Source organism: Sardina pilchardus, chromosome 6 (assembly GCF_963854185.1).
Source record: "Sardina pilchardus chromosome 6, fSarPil1.1, whole genome shotgun sequence".
In the NCBI taxonomy this organism is placed as follows: Eukaryota; Metazoa; Chordata; class Actinopteri; order Clupeiformes; family Clupeidae; genus Sardina; species Sardina pilchardus.
This window is the reverse complement of record NC_084999.1, coordinates 33,676,726-33,693,765: the sequence shown is the minus strand read 5'-3', so window position 1 is coordinate 33,693,765 and position 17,040 is coordinate 33,676,726. Positions and strand designations below refer to the sequence as shown.

At 43.0% G+C, this 17,040-nt stretch overlaps 2 protein-coding genes and 1 pseudogene across 2 annotated transcripts; 2 read left to right on the top strand and 1 right to left on the bottom strand.

Annotated features, from left to right (window-relative positions):
• Positions 1–474: 474 nt before the first annotated feature.
• cmtm8b (CKLF-like MARVEL transmembrane domain containing 8b) lies at positions 475–4,148 on the top strand. Its single transcript, XM_062537854.1, has 4 exons — positions 475–756; positions 2,219–2,392; positions 2,928–3,047; positions 3,373–4,148. The coding sequence occupies exons 1-4, from the start codon at positions 622–624 to the stop codon at positions 3,448–3,450; spliced, it is 507 nt and encodes a 168-aa protein (XP_062393838.1). The 5' UTR covers positions 475–621; the 3' UTR covers positions 3,451–4,148.
• Positions 4,149–5,543: 1,395 nt separating this feature from the next.
• On the bottom strand, positions 5,544–15,107 carry LOC134083475 (zymogen granule membrane protein 16-like; annotated as a pseudogene).
• A 428-nt stretch (positions 15,108–15,535) lies between these two features.
• On the top strand, positions 15,536–16,331 carry LOC134082204 (putative nuclease HARBI1). Its single transcript, XM_062537852.1, has 2 exons — positions 15,536–16,025; positions 16,207–16,331. The coding sequence occupies exons 1-2, from the start codon at positions 15,777–15,779 to the stop codon at positions 16,219–16,221; spliced, it is 264 nt and encodes an 87-aa protein (XP_062393836.1). The 5' UTR covers positions 15,536–15,776; the 3' UTR covers positions 16,222–16,331.
• Positions 16,332–17,040: the final 709 nt, after the last annotated feature.

Genomic DNA, 17,040 nt, shown 5'->3' with positions numbered 1-17,040 from the left:
CCTGGAAAATGCTCGACTGGAGTACAGAATACAATCAAGGGAAAAATCATTGTGTCAATCATGGAGCCAAGACTGGAGAAGGTAAAATAAATGTAGCCTAATTCATAATGTTGAATTGGTATTTTCTGCCATCTTGTGGTAGCCTAGACATTTAATTGAAACCAAATTAGGTATGTTCGAGATCATAAATAGCATACAATTCAACACAATACAATGTCAGCCATAGTCCTTTGCTTAGCATGGGCTTTACGCCACGAAATTAAACATATTTATTACACAATGGTAGTGTGCACATGGCTGAGATTCAGATTTTTTACGATTTAGTTAATAGACCTACGTGCTGGTAAATGTAAACAAATGTCATGGTGTTCTCTCTGAACTGCCTGCGCGTCATGTGTCACATCGAGTTTTTATTGGCTAATGAGACCCTCTTAATCTTAGGGTAGAACTGTGTGGAGCGGCCTCATCTTGAAATAAAACCATCCTAGAGTTGTAATAAACTTACCCGTGAAGAAGTTGTTTTGAAACTGTAACATTGATGCAGCTGTTGTTACGTCAGTAGGCCCACTTCCTAATGAAAAGATAAACTTTATTGGAGATTTTCACTGCCAACCCCAGACCATGGAGGAGAATTCGGAGTCACGCACGACGGCCACATCTGATAACGGTTCAAACTCGGACAGCAGTACCTCGACCCTGGCTTATGACAAGCTTTTCGTCCGCTCTGCACCCGGGCTGCTGACCCTATTAGAAATAGTAAGTTTTTCTGCGTTCTACTGACCTCCAGCTGAGTGTGGGCGATGAATCGGGTTGCAAAGTGGACGTTTGGTTTCCCACAGACTTGAGTGGAGTGTTGGCTACTACTTTTACCAGTTGTTAAGATGTTAGAGAGGACTGTGAAACTGATTGATAGCTTACTGTCCATATCGCCGGTTCGATCATTTAAGGTCGGTTTTGACAAACAATAGCAAGCAGATATTCTCATCCGTTAAGACCCTTGTGGTCTGGAAACCTCTAAGGCGTTTCTGTGCGTGCTGCGTAGCCTATTATTTACGGTCTGACCTTTAGGACTATTGGTTTTGACTGTCTATAGGAAATAGGAAACAAGAGCAATAAGGATAAACCACCAAGTGTTATATAAAAAATGTTGCTATAGCCTACATTCAACGGTAGGCTACATGGTTATAGTATAAGGCTTTAGATTAAGATAGGCTATTTTATGTCGTTTGAGGTTTTTGTTTTTGGACTTTACATGGCAGCGCACTTAGTGTGAATAAAAATATATTAGCCTAATTGATACCTCTAATATAAGTGGCCAAGAGCTCTCTTTTATCCATATAGTGAAACATTTCACCATACTTACAAATAGACAAACATTTGTGAATAATAACAAAAAAAACAGACCAGTCAAGTTTACTCTGTTTGTAGGAAGGAGTAACCATAGTAGCCTACAAATTAAAATGAAAAAAAAAAAAAAAAACGGAAATGGATACATTGATATTTCAGCTATTAAGATGTATTTGATGAGATTTGTTTATAACAGCTATATTTTAATTGAAAAATAATCCTTTACATGTAGCATATTACGTGTACTGTATATGCCATTTATACTAATTCCTTCACATCATCTGGTAAAAACTGCTGGTGAAGAATGTGACTGAATAAAAAAAAAAGAAAAAGAATGTTTGGTAAGCCCACTTGTATTATTTTTTTTCTGAATGAGGAAGCCCCTCGCATAAACAGAGAGGACTGGTCAACTCTCCCTGTGCTCCCTTATTGTCTCTTTTCCTTCCAGCTTTTATTGTGAGTCATATCCAAGTATTTCCTCCACATAACCTCTGGCCTGTCCTATCAGCTCCTTCCAAAGCTCCATTTCCTATCCCAACTGAACATCCAGAGCAACATTCTTTGTTTTTTCTCAGGAAGACAGACTGGGAGTCAACCAGAGGGAATGTTGTCCATAATTATTATAGGTTCAGAACAAACAACACCCTGCAAAGAGATTGCGACTTGGATGGCTTCCCTCTTCTCCAAACAATGCATCCTGCACTTTGAAATGTCTCCTGCCAGAGACTGACCACTCAGTGTCTTTTATAAGCAACTGTGTGAATGTGTCCGTGTCTGTCTGTGTGTGCATGCGTTTGTGTTTGTGTGTTGGTGTGTATGTCTTTCAGTTTACATATGTGTGAATACATCATATGTTTCCTGTGTGCATCAGGTCTTTGGTCTCCTTGTGTGGATGCTGATTGGTGGGACAGAGTACCTGCAGGTGCCGGCTCTGGTCTTGGTCATGTTGGTGTCCGTGGTGTGTTGGGTGCTGACCATCGGCCTGCTCCTCGTCGGCCTTCTCAGTGGACACACCCGCTTCCCTCAAATCCCATGGAACACACTGGTAGGTTTCAGTGTCCCAGACATGCTGTATTACACAGAATTACACATTCAGCACCCTCAAATGCATACTGTACAGGCTTCACGTTTTGCTGACATCTGTATTGTATCTCAGCAGCACTGCATTGTAAAAAAATGTTTTAACTTTATGAATTCATCTTCAGGATTGAATGTAGTCAGCAATTCATAGTCATCAGATTTCTAGAAAGGCCCTTCTGCATAATTCACTGAAATCTCTGGGAATAGGCCATGTAACTCAGCTTGTACACTAGATGCACTGGGAGGAAGATCTGGTGGCTGATCTGGGAGGGCACACACTGATGCAAGACAAGTCTCTTAGCCTTCCCTGGGCTCTAAGCATCACTAGAATAGAGAGGAACAGTGCAAATGAATTGGGCTCTTTGTCTGTGTAGTATATTATACCAGTTTTTTATGGATAATGGATAAAAAAAAAAGCCTCCCATGTTATCTATTTGCGTGATTTGATTCATTTTTGCGTGAAGGTTTGGGTGGTTCATATCCACTTTCTCCCTGCACAGATTTTGTGCTTTAATAGCGTAGCAGCATCACTGTATACAATTGCTGCTGTAGTGGATGCTGTATCCATCACCCAAGCCATCAGAGGGCGCCACAGTTACAACAGTTGGATTGTCTCCACGGTAAACACAAAGAATAAGCCTTATCTTTAAGCATTACAGATACTACAAAATGTCTTTTGAGCATTCATTCATTCTGCATGTACTGTATGTATACCCTAAAATATATTCCCTAAAATACATGTTTTCTAATTTATTGGGGCAATTTTCCCTGAAAACACTCTGCAAAGGCTTGAATTGAATCTGTTATGTTTACAGAGCCTTCTTAATAGAAATACACATGATGAAATAGTTGTTAAATTATTAGATTTAATTTCTAAATTGTTAGAAATATTTTTTGTTTCAAGGCAAAGGCCTTCATTTGAATTGTCATTTCTGTTTCTTTCAGATTTTTGCCTTCCTTGTGGCCATATGCTATGCAGTCAGTGCATGCTTAAGTTTCAGATCCTGGAAAAATCAGAGATGACAGGACAAATAATGGAATAGAAACACACAAGATCACATACTAACAGTTTCACTTGGAAATCCATTTCTCTACTTTTATTGACCTTTTATTTTTGTATCTCTCTGAAAAAACTCTGAATTAAAATGTGTAGGCATGTCTTGCTAGTATATGTTCAGACATGTTTTCAGTACTATTGTGTAGCATTTGCCGATCGGTCTTGGAAATGGTTTGTTTGTTGTTATTGGCCGTAATTCAGGTCAGATTATAGAAGAATTTTGCACATATTTTGAAAACAGTTTCTATGATTAATATTACTTGATGTAAATATTAGCAGCATGTTCTGCCAGAACTGGAATGTTTAGGCATTAAACTTGAAATGTTATACAGATATGTAAAAATACAAAATATATTTAGTTTGGAATTTTGGATTCAAAATAGCCTATATTTTTCTGACGTGGAGAGAGGTATGTTGTCTTAAAGATATTTGAAATACTTGATGATTTCAAGTATGACTCTCGAGACTATGTTGTGTTATGATTTTGTACAGTCACATTTCTTAAGTTGATGGTCCTATCATTGTCATTAATGATTCTAATGTGTAATATTTCCACATTAAATATCCAATGCCTCCATTTTCGACTGCAAAGCCTTACTCTGTTGTCTTCTTTGGCTTGCAAATGTACCATAACAATAACATCCAGGTTTTGAGATAAAAAGCACTTTCCAAAGCAAATGACAAGGTTCATAATTTCCTCATGAGGTGAAGACAATGTTACAGCTGTTTTAATAACTCAGAGCCCATCGGGTTGCGCAGAATTCCTTGATATCATTAGAGTGTCTGTTTGCCGCAGATAGTGGTTATTGTTATTGTGAGAGCGTAACAGTTTGAACGCAGTAATGTGACCCAATGAAAGGCCTGTTGTGCCCTGGCCTTCACTGGCAGCACTGCCACACTCCCATACTCCCATGCTCTCTGCTCTTCAGCCCACCCAGACTGGCCTCCTCTGAAGCACGTGCACAAGTTGAATATGACTTTGGAATATTAATATTGATCTCAGTATATTTGATGGAGTTGCATTGTTTCATTCATTTAATTTACTTATAGTGGTTTCATAAAGAAAGATGAAGACATTCAAATGATGGGCTGAGTTAATAATTTATCATCACTGCAAATTAAATGATCACTGACAGTATGTGCATTATATTTTTGTAGCTGCACACTCTTTATGGAGTATCGATAATACATTATGCATACTATTACACATTACACTAGTAGGCCTGTGGATACCTAACATATCCAGCTTCTAAAATAAAATCACATCAGGCACATTCCAAACGCAAATGAACCCACACAACCAGCACACCAGCACCAAACCCTTTCCCATCAGAAAGCACACACCTACAGTAAAGGCACGTCACCAGCTGTTTGCATCAAATCTCTATTACAGTATATAATCAGGTTATTGACTTAGAAAGGGGCGTTGTATTCATATGTCAAACCTCAGTAGCTGATCCTCAATCTAGTTTTGCAGCATTTTCTTCCTTTGTCTGTTTGTTGACATCTGGCATGGCCACGGGACGAAGCACATACGATGACCAAATCTCTTGACTCACTTTTAGAGGAGACGGTATTCAGTCTGCACAGATGAGTTTCCCCTGGATGATTCTCTCATACCGCTGTACATCAGAACATGTCAAGATTTGTGTAGTTTTGTGCAAACTGATGCACTGCTGAGCTGTGGATCAGGACTCCTGGTCATAATATAATGATATTATAATTAAGTGATTAGTCAGTTAATAAGAGAAAACAAACGTGTACTCTTTGTGTATTATATTATAACATTTTCTGTATACCCTCCCCTAAACACAACGCCCAACACAGTAACAAACTGTACTTAATATTCCCAACATGTCTTTATGAGAGTGCATCAGATCATTTTCTATACATTAAACCTGAGTTAACCATATACAAAGAGTGCCATGCAGAAAGGTATTGTGATACAGGACCTTCAATCAGGGCCATCAAACAGTTTTCACAACAGCTTAACATTGTTACAGGACTGTATGATCAATAAACAATATCAATAGTCACATCAATAGAGGTGGTATCAATATCAATAGAAGCCACTGGCCTCATACTGACCATTCCCCCAGTGCACCCCAATGGAGGTGATGCCATAAATGGTGACCGTGCCGCTCAGTAGCAGCAGCTCACTGTTGCTGTGGGAAGGGTAGAAGTAGAAGGAGGTCTTGGAGGGCTGGCCAGCGACCAGAGAGCGCCCTCTGCTGGTGACAAACATCAGCTGCCGATGTAGTGCCTGCTGTCATATTTCCCAGAGAGTTGCACAATGGTCTCGCCTTCAAACAGGTCAAACTGTCCCCTGGCCAATCCTGCGGCCATACACAGGACGTACTTTAGTTGGATTCTGAGACAAAGACGTACCAACACTCTAGAGGTGGAGAGTTACCCTGCAATGCAGTTATTGTAGATCTCCCAGACCCTGATGGCTGTGATGGGTCCATAATATCTCTCTGTGGCAAACTGTGTCCCAAGGCTCTGGCCCACGGCAAGGGAGTAAGAGTACTGAGCTAGAGGTCAAAGGTGAGAGCAGCGCGCCATTATTTCATGTCATGTCACACAACAATGCAACCATAGAACTACTATACAACTATACTACACAACTATATACAACCATAACCTTCATATTAACAGTCAGTGAAAACTCTTTATGGATTACAGTTTCCACATACAATGAAAAACAAACCAAGATACAAAACAACATAGGAAATAAAACACTGGTTTTGGTTGAATCACTGAAGTCCTCCTCACGTTGAGTCAGGGATGTGACCCCCAGCAAACAGACTGCCATCCAGGCAAGCAGGCTGGACTTCCTTACAGTGCTCTACAATCAATAAACAATATAAACCAGCAAATACACAATTATTAATCCATTACTTTAGAATACTGCTTATATTGATATAGTCATTTTTAAAATACAATCATACAATAATAAATAACATGTTTTGTAATTAATATCGCATAGATAAGGGTGTGTGTGGGGTTAGAGTATTTATGCCTTGAAGCAAGGGTGAAACTGGTCAGTCAGTGTCCATTCCGAACAGCTGCTGTGCTGGCATCATACATGAACTGAGCATTACTTTATTAGTTTAACTCAATCAATGTGTTAATTTACATGCTTCTCTGACTTGTAGGCTACATTTTATTAGCTCCATAACTTCCTCCTATCTGCTCTGAAATCGTTTCAATGAGGTCACCTCAACAAGGTGGCATACAAGAAAACATGAAAGCAAGGATTATAGATTACCATGGATGGACATGCAGTGACGAATGCTAATGTATGACATGACAACAAAGGTGGGGGCGAGCAAGTCTATGTGTGGTCGCAGTAGTCTACTACTACTAAAGCAAAGAAAATATAGGAAAAAGTGTCACAGGTGACCCAGTCCTTTGTTGCCTAATTAGTAAAGCCATTAGTGTGCCAAAGTAGCATAAAGACATTAGGCCTCATTGTGTGCAGTGTATCAATATGGTGTTTAGTGTGTGTGTGTGTGTGTGTGTGCGTGTGCGGTGCATGTGTGTGTGTGTGTGTGTGTGTGTGTGTGTAAACATGTTTTGCACCCTGATTTGTAGTGGCTGTTTCACTGTGTGCATAAATTGTAGTGCGTTTGGTCACTATTACCATTTTCTGCCTTATTGACTTTGACATCTGCTCATGGACAAACCTGGCAACTAACTTCCTGTTTTATCACATGCCCATATTTTGACTGTGTCTCCTCCCCTGTGTTTGTGACTGAACTGTTTAAATTGAACTGGTTGCTTTGCTCCACCTCTCTGCCCATATTTGGGCAGTACTTCCTGCCATTGATTGTTACTGGCTGATTGCCTCTGCCTTGTTGCTCATTGTGGCAATGTGCTGCTAATGGACTAATGCAGTGGTCGGCAATAGGCGGCCCGCGGGCCAGATGCGGCCCGCAAGCAAAAAACATCTGGCCCGTGAGATCTTTTGAACCAGAGAATGAAAAAAAAAAAAAATCGGACTGCCAGTCTCAAACATGCTCTTTATTTTGAAACGTAACTTTCCAGAACAGAAGAATTTCAATCAATCTAAATGCTTAGATATTTGTTTCATCTGAATACGAGTGAAGCACGCAGCGAGGTGCAGCGTGAACACACAACATGCAAAATCAAATGAAGTCAGTGGACAGCGCTGGTTCTCAAATTCCAAGCTAGTCCCTAAAACACATGTTGTCATTCAAACAACGGACATAGGCTTATGGTGATAATTAAAACACGACTTCTTTTAAACAGGCCTGACATCAAACAGGCAATTTACGCACATAGAACTGTGAAAAGTAACACGAGTTTCAAACATTAATAGCGTGCGTGTTATTTAGGAACGCAACCTTTAAATTAGCATGCTTACTTTCGTGGTACCGTCTTGTACTCTTTGCATGCAGAGAAACCCTCGTTAGTAGTTACAGATCAGTTATGTGGGCTTTGCATTAATACAATTAGGGAGGATGAAGGCATTCTCTGTCCATTCATCATTAAAGATCCTGTTTTCGCTGTTAACTTTTCTCTTCAGATTTTTTCATAGTGCCATTTTTTGACAGCTAACAGCAACGCGTGGAAATGTTTTTCTGGTGTTTTTTTATTATTATTTTTTAAAGACACAGGCATATAATAGTGCCCCCAATGACCAGTCGACAAATTTAACCTACATCAGCCTGCTTAAATGTCTCTGCTCTGTCATTTCAAGAGCGCCTATCATTTTTACCTCCTCCGATATTAATGAATTAAATTAGCCATTGTTTTGGTTGTGAACTTGTGGCCCGCTATGTAATGGCTCGGAAAATATCTGGCCCGAGGCCAAACTTAATTGCCGACCCCTGGACTAATGACTGGCCATGCCCTGGCTACAGGGTATAAAAGCCAGTCTCTGTCAGTCAGTGTCTGAAGACCTTATTGCAAAATAACTCTGGGGACATTTTTTTTTTTTTTTCCCCTCCTCTCCTCCTTTCCTTTTTTGAAAGATACAAACCTTGTTAAAAGAATATTAACTTTATTTTGGTTTTGTTTTGTTTTGTTTTATTTGTTTTGTTTGTTTGGGTTATAAAGCAGTATAGACAAAGATCCTTGAATAACTCTGTGGTATAGAGCAGAGCGGTAGATAAAACAGAGTGGCGACACTCCCATAGACCTCCATAGGAAAAAATGGCAGCGCTTTTTCCAGGCTATTTCCTCGTTATGGGGCTTTTGGAACTGTTTACAGCCAATCTCTTGGTCAGTAGTCAATGAGTTAATTGATTACACCTTCCAGCATCAGAAGTACATCCCACCCTCCTGCGATTCAGCCATTCGGCACAGGTTTTTTTGGAACTTTTGAACGTGGCAGCAACATCAAAGAGTGTCGCAACTCTCTCTTTCTATGGCTCTGGTATAGTGTAGTGAATCCTGTTCCTTACTACAGTCAAGTGGTGGCGGTAATGCACAAGGAAAAGTTGCCAAGAGAACAGCGCGTTGCTGGAGGGGGCACCACCTGCCCTGCTGCCGTTGCTCTGCTGCCATTGGTTTCAATGCACTCTATTGCTCTGTAAAGGGCCGTAATTGTTTGACTGCTTTGCCGTGAGTGATCGTGTTGCTGCTATTAGTTCTCTTGCTCTGCCTAAGTGTTGCCCTTATGTTCCTCTCTGCATCCAGAAGCCTCCTTGTCTTTCCAACGCCCCCTCCTGGCTCCTGTTGAGTTGACAAGGTTGTGACTCCAGACACGCTGCTGCCACTTAGAGAGGACTTTCGACAAGCTACCGAGAGGCCTAGGCCAGTGCCTTATCCTCTGACCAGAGACTTTGACTGAGTGAACTCTCCCTTTTAACTCCTCCTAATAAAGTACATTTTCTTATATTAGTTGTGGTCTGTTGGGTTTCTGCTGCTGAGACCTGGGCCCTTGGTTATTTAACCACTAGGTGACATTTTCTGGTGTAGTCGGGCAGGATTCCAGCAGCGGAACACAACAGCCATGTCTGAACCTTCTGGTAGTACAGCTAACCAAGACAGGGAAATGCAACTGGTGGGGGTAACCAGGGAGTAGCCCATTTGTTGGTACCATGGTTTATGGGGGGGGGGGGGGGATTTAGCTCATGGAGGTCTCAGGTAGAAGCTATGCTGAGGGCCCAAGGGTTAACTACACAAGGGGTGGATTTCTTGTTGGCAGCTTTAGATTGCGAGGCACCAGGCACGGTTATTCAAGGCAGAGAAGGCCAACACAAGTATTTCTGGACACCCTACAGAAGTATGGTGATGGAGGAAGTCGAGCCCAGCGGCGATCCAGATTCTTCAACTGAGCTCTACTTTGACTGGCAGGGAGGTGAGCCAACTGAAGCAGAAGAGGGTGAGTACCTGTTAGATCAGTTCACCTTGAACTTAAGACCAGGGCCTATCCAGCAAGAGATCCATCGCCAAATGCGCCGCAATTCTGGGGCCTCATTTATAAAACATTCTTGCGCACAGATTTGATCTAAGACCGTGCGTACGCTCAAATCCATGCCAACGCTCAGATTTATAAAGACTGTCTTTGACGTGGAAAAGTGCTTATCTCCACGTCAGGTTCCAACCAGACGTACGACCATTTCCTTGTGGTAATGCCGGGGTACTGCAAGTAATCTGCGGTCCAAATGCGATGAATTCTCAAAATTCCAAGAAGACCAACGATCTTATGTATTTCTCTACCATATGCATGATCAATATCAGCAGAAATTGTAAGTAGTAAGTCGAGGTTGAAGTTTTAAATAATTCTTAAAGGTTGGAGAGGAAAGGAAAAAAATGTGGGCCTACATTATTGCAGTGGAGGCTAAAAGTAAGTAAACGCAGTTTATTCACCCCTGAAATTTCAGAAATAGAGTTTATCCACCTCTCAAAAGACGTATTCACTTATTACAACTTTTAACATTCAAAAATCACACTGTATTATCTGCATTCACAATATGAACACTCTTTAACACTCTAGGAACCATTTAATCCACTGGTATTTTTAGAATCACTGGATAATATCCTCCACCATCATCAATGTTCTGAATGCCTTACAAAAAACGATACGCATTACCGTGATCACAGAATTCATGGTTTACCCATGGCAATACGTGGATAATGACAATTTGGATAATGCAGGCTAAAATATAAAAATATATAAAGGTAGGCCTAAAGGTCACTGGACATTCTTGAAAGTAAACAGTCGCTCACATCGATAATAGCTTGAATCCCGACGCGCAGAATGAATGAAGAATGACCGGTGAACTACTTATACTACACTTCGCTATACAGTAAAAACATAGCCTATCCTAAAATAAACGTTCGGCCTACATGACATATCTCGCTTATAATTTAGTCCACCATAGGCTACTTGGGCAGTATCTAACCCTGGGTCATATTGGAAACTAGCCTACTGTACCATAACGTAGGTAAATTATTATGATGTACTGTAGGTATTTCCTTCATAAGGTAGCCTATTTTCTATTACCAAAGTAAACCTACTACATTTGCCACACATTGCCTACTACATTACTGCAAGCAGAAGGAATAAAAGCAAGCAGAGGACAATGGACATGGATGCATATCTCTTTCCAGAAAGCGCTGCTTGGAAAATTATAATTAGTTATTCGAACTAACAGCGCATTAACATAGGTTAACATCAGATGGCATAGGCTAGGCCTTTACAATGTTTTCAATATTTGTAGTAGGGCTGGGACAACGCATCGACTTAACCGATTAATTCGACGCAAAAAATACGTCGGTTCAAAATATGCGAATCGACACGTCGTCAAAATCAAAACAAGGTTGGCGGCAACGTGAGTGACTCCTCAGAATTTCAAAAGTGCAAGGCACTGCAGCACTCTTTCCTCTACTGCGTTTCTCTAACTATGGGCCGCGGACGGAGCTGCACCGGTCCGCAATGTAGAGAGACTGCTGGTCTGTGAGGCGTGGAGTGAAATTAGGCTCGGTGCTTCACCTGATAATTTGCTGCGCAATTGATGAAGCAACCGCGGCCCGACAGAAAAAGAAAACAAAAGTTTCAGCAATAAACAGAATAAACATACAGCAACACAATTAAGTGTTGGTATGAGCGTTCATTGAATGCATGCATGTGCGTGTTTGCGCGACAGAAACTGAAACTAATCGATAACGTTGGTGGCAAGTTCCGTTCAACCTGCTGTTTAATTATTTAGCGACATTTAATAGAACAACGTGGATTCTTGATACAGAGCAGAGTATAGTTCAGTCAAATTTGAATATGGTCAAAAGATTGTAGCCTTAGTCTTTCATCTAAAAATATCCAGATCAGTGATTTACGCCTATCTGCTCGGCCGTAATACATAGACTAAAGTTGTTACGTTTTTCCTGAATCCTTACATTCAGAGATTCAAATGGAATTTCATTAAAAAGCATGTCAATTTTGTCTCCATTTGCCTACCAGAGTTTGATGCTTGCACGAGGGAAACATCCCAAAACAATAGCACCCATATTATTGCTGTTGTTTTCAGTATCATGCAACCATGCAAAAGCTATTGTAATTATACTGTATCTTACATTACTAAAGCAGGTCTGATTTTTTCACAAACTTTTTGTGAACAATGTTAGCATTTAAAACATTGACTGCTTTGAAGTGAAAGTACACTTAATACAGCATAATTATAATGATAATAATGATCATCATAATGATGATTTGATGGGGGTATACAGTATGTGTAGGTGGGCCCTATGGCCCCAAAGTCCCAAAGACTTAAAATAAGCCTACTTAACTTGTCATTTTATTGATGACAGTTCAATTTGACAACACTCCCAGTGTTTTCAAGGCATCAAGGTTTTATTGAATGCTACCTCTGACTTAGAATGCATTACTTTGCACTTGCATAGTCTTTCATTTAGGAATTTATATATATGTATATATTGCAATTAGTCAATTAGTGGGGAGATAATCGATAATCGAATCGAATCGAAATCGAATCGAACTGAAAAAATGAATCGTTAGATTAATCGATGCATCGAAAAAATAATCGCTAGATTAATCGTTTAAAAAATAATCGTTTATCCCAGCCCTAATTTGTAGGTTTAGCTATTAATAGTATAACCCAAGCAGGTCTTGTGGTAGTATTATTAGTGTCATTATTGTTTGCATTATTATTAGTAATTGTATTATTAGTAGGCCTATTAGTATTTTTAGGCGTATTGTCAGACTGATCACACTTTGGTTTGCTCAAAGTTATTAAGCAATTAAGTCTGTCATCACAAACCCACATTGGGATTCCCAAACCCCATTAATATAATTGGCATGGCCTTCAAGGAAATTAATGTAATAGGTAAATTCGCCTTCACACGTGTAAAACATTTCGGTCAATCTATATGCTATAAAATGCCCAATAGGGCCGTGGTTTCTGAGGAACAATGGCAGCATTGGCACTATTGGAAGATATTGCCAACCGCGCAATAAGGCGAGAAAGAGTTTTCCGCGATCGAGCCGACTTCTTGGCACACACTTTTTAAGTCTAGACTTAAAACATATCTCTTTAGTGCTTCCTATAGTTAGGTATGGTGTAGTGTGGAACTTCAACCACCTCAGGGTTTTACTGGAACGGACCACCTCTGCTGTGGGCTTGTGTGACTGGTGCCCCAGTCATGCATCCCATGGTGGCTACTGACCACACCTGAGCTGGTGCTGACCACCCTCCACCATGCCTTAGTTATGCTGCTTTAGCATTGCGCTGTCATGGACTTCTTATGTGGCATGCCGTACAACTCCTCTTCTCCCCTCTCCCTCTGTCTCTCTCAACTCTCCCTCTTTCCTTCTCTCCCTGTCCTGTCCTCTATAGTGTAGTTTGGGGGGGAGGGTCCCGCGTGCTGTCTGTTGCGCGTGCGGGCATTTGTTCATTCACTGCGCATGCGGGCTTTTGTCCATTTGCGCCGTTTCGGTCATGGGCCTTCCCCGGGTGGGCTTGCGCATCATGTCTGGGCTGCGCGCCTGGGTGGTGTGGCTGGGTGCTCTGGGCCGGTCGGGGTCCGTTCGCGGGTGGCGTTGCCCGTCCGCGGGGGGCCTCCCATCGCCGTCTGTAGATGGGGGGGGGGGGTGGGGTTCGTGTCGGCTCCATTCGCCAGTGGCTCTGCGTGGACGTATATTGGCGGTCTGGCTGGGGCATGCGGTCTGATCAGATGTGCACGGCTGTGCATTTAGTGGGATGGGGGGGACGGGGGAGGTGGGAATGCTGGGAGTGGATGGCGGAGGGGAGGGCTGTTGCGGCATTGTATTTGGATTGGGCTCGCGGTCCGGGCCTTCTTGGGGTGGTGTTTCTAGAGTGGAAGTCCAATGGTTTTAACGATTTTAATTACATTACACCAATGTCCAATGATTTTAACGATTTTAATTACACTACATCGCCTCCCTACGCCTCCCGACCCTGTCAACAGGATGACAGGATGACACGTCCAAAGACATGAAGCATTCTGGACTTTTGCTCTGGGGGGCGCTGCTTCCGGGGGGGCCTGGGCGGCGGGTCGGATCAGACTGTGTGTCCTGGTCGGGCCGTGGTGTGTGTTCGCGTGGTGTTGTGGTTGGGGTCGGGCTGGCGCGGGCCCCGTTCTCTCTGCTCGCGGATGGTGGTGGGGGGTGTCTGCGGATGGGTGGCGCCGCCTGTGGGCGGACTCTGGCTGGCCATGCTTGGCCATGCTGCTCCGGCGCGCGGTTCAGAGGTGGTGTGTGGGTTCGCCTGGGGGGGGGGGGCATTGGGGGGGGGCATTGTGGGTGGGTGGATGTTGCGTGCGTGGTGGGTGGGTGGATGTTTGCATGCGTGGTGGACGATGTGCGGGATGCCTCTTCGGGTTTAACTGGGTAACCTATTCCTACGCACCTGTCCCCACAAAAGAGGTGTGTAAAAGCGTTTTGTAAACCCTCTATAGCATAACCATTTATATCACCATTGATATACTTATTAATACTTAATATGACTTACAGTAATACTAACACACTCTATTTCTCTTCCCTTTCCCCTATACCTCACCTGTGAGGTAAACCATTACCAGCCATCAACCATCTCTGTGCCTGTCCCTCATCACACCTGAAGTCACATCCCTCTGACTGCCCTACCATCGCCATTGCCTTCGCCATCCCTATGACTGCCCTAACATCGCCTGCTGTGATTCCCTGCCCGAATCTTTGGCCCTCGGATCCCAGCGACCCATCACCTTCCGAAATAACTAATGGATTACTAATGGACAATTTATTCCCTACACTGGACTATTTGAACTTTCATTGTCATTGTAACTTTCAAACTACAAATGACTGTACTTTAACTGACCCAAGGCAGATGGGTTGGGCCCTTGAGTCGTGGGTCTGTCTGAGGTTTCTTCCTATATGTATCTCCAATTCTAGGGAGTTTTTCCTTGCCCCTGTTACTCATGGGCTCTCTTTGAATGTCTAACACTCTGTAAAGCGCCTTGAGACATGTGTAATGTATTGGCGCTCTATAAGCAACATTAAATTGAATTGAAATTGAAGATGACGAATGGCTGATGAGCAGGTACCGTCTACCAAGAGCCACTCTGTTGGAGCTCTGTGACCAACTGCGCTTACAGGGGCGCGCTTACAGGGGCGCACCAGACGGAACCAGGCCATACCTGTTGAGGTGCAAATCCTCGCCGTTCTTGGTTTCCTGGCTACAGGGACGTTCCAACGGGAAATTGGAGACCGGTCAGGTATTTCCCAGCCATCCTTCAGCAGGATTTTGCCCGATGTTCTTCGAGGAATTCTTGGTTTGTCCCCTCGGTTCATCAAATTTCCATACACTGCCGAAGAACAACAAAATGTGAAGGAAGACTTCTTGCGCACCACAGGATTCCCCGACGTCATCAGTGCAATAGATTGCACCCACATTGCCATACGCACACCCCATGACAATGAGTATGCCTATGTAAATAGGAAGAACGTCCATTCAATCAACGTGCAGCTCATTTGCAATGCTTGTATGGCAATTGTAAACGCTGTTGCTAAATGGCCAGGGTCGACGCACAACTCCTTCATCCTGCGCAACTCCAGTGTGGGGAACCGTCTAGAGACTGAAGCAGGCGGAGATGGCTGGCTTCTAGGTAAACAGTTTTTATGTTCTTTCTCGTTTCTTGCTTTTAAAATGCATGACCTAAAACATATATATCTTCATTAGGTGACAGAGGTTATCCTCTGAAGTCATGGCTTCTCACCCCCGTGGCGCACCCACAGACACCTGAGGAAGCCCGCTTCAATACTGCCCATGCCCGTGCACGGTCGGTAGTGGAACGCACTATCGGCATGCTAAAGGGAAGGTGGCGGAGTTTGGATGCGTCGGGAGGGAAACTTCTATACGAGCCCAGCAAGGTGTGCCAGATCATCTTGGCCTGTTGTGTTCTACACAACATATCTCAGAGCCATGGCATTGAGATGCGAGAGGAGGAGATGCGCATGGACCCTGGTGATCACCCTCCCCTACCTGCAGAATGGGACACCCATGCCACTGCTCTAAGGAGAAGACGACAGTTGATTCACCTTCTAACTCAACAGGTAAATGTTTGTGTATAAGAATAGAAACTACACATTGTATTACCCCCCAAAAAATTTTTATTTACGCATGCACTCGACCAGTGCGGACAGCGTTTGGTTCATGTCAACCAGAGCCTGTCGCACCAGCCGAAGTTCGGTAACGACCTCCCACAGAATGATTCAGCTCCCTTTGTGTTTGCAGGACGGCCTCGGTTAGTACCCATTTAGAGTGGCCCGAAGAGGAAGGCCGGGGAGATCTTGGAGCACGCTCTGCTGCTGTGTCTGCTGCTGCTGCTAATGGTGTTTGGGAGAGGTGTCTCCCATGGCTCGCTTTCCTCTGAATGGGTTGTTCATCATCTGCATTAAATAGACGTGCACAATTATTACGACAGTGTATTTGTATTCTTTTTTTTTAATCCATTACAATCGTGCTTTATTTAAAACACACAAACGTACCTTCTGAAGCTGCAGCAGATAAGAGATCTGTGTCGCATTCTGCATACACCCCAAGTACTGCAGTCTCTCCAATTATAGAGGCAATCCGGTCATCCTCCGGAGTGAGGCTTGTGTCTCCCCTTCCTCCTCCTGTGCGCTGCACACTGGCCTTGTGTTGTGCCAGCCGTTTTTTGGACTTCAACTTCAAATCGGCCCACTTTTTCCTGATCTCCTTCAGGGACCTTTGCTGCCCCCCGACCTCGTTTACAGCCTGGCCAACACATTGCCAAGCTACATATTTTGACTTGCTTGAAATGCCGCTGGACAGGCTTCCAAAGAACGTTCCTGCCCGCAGTTGTACCTCGGCGATGAGAACTTCGACCTCGGCCTTGCTGAAATTATGTTTCTTTCCGCTCACCATTGTAGCAGTAGATAATTTGACCTTTGCGAGTGAGCTCATTTATATGCTAATGACATTAATTAGGGGCGTTCACAAGGCGGAGATCTAAGAGCATTCACCTGCGCACAATTTCAAGATCATTTGCGATTTATAGACCGCACATCTGGGAAAGAGGCGTACGCACGTTTTTTTGTGCGTACG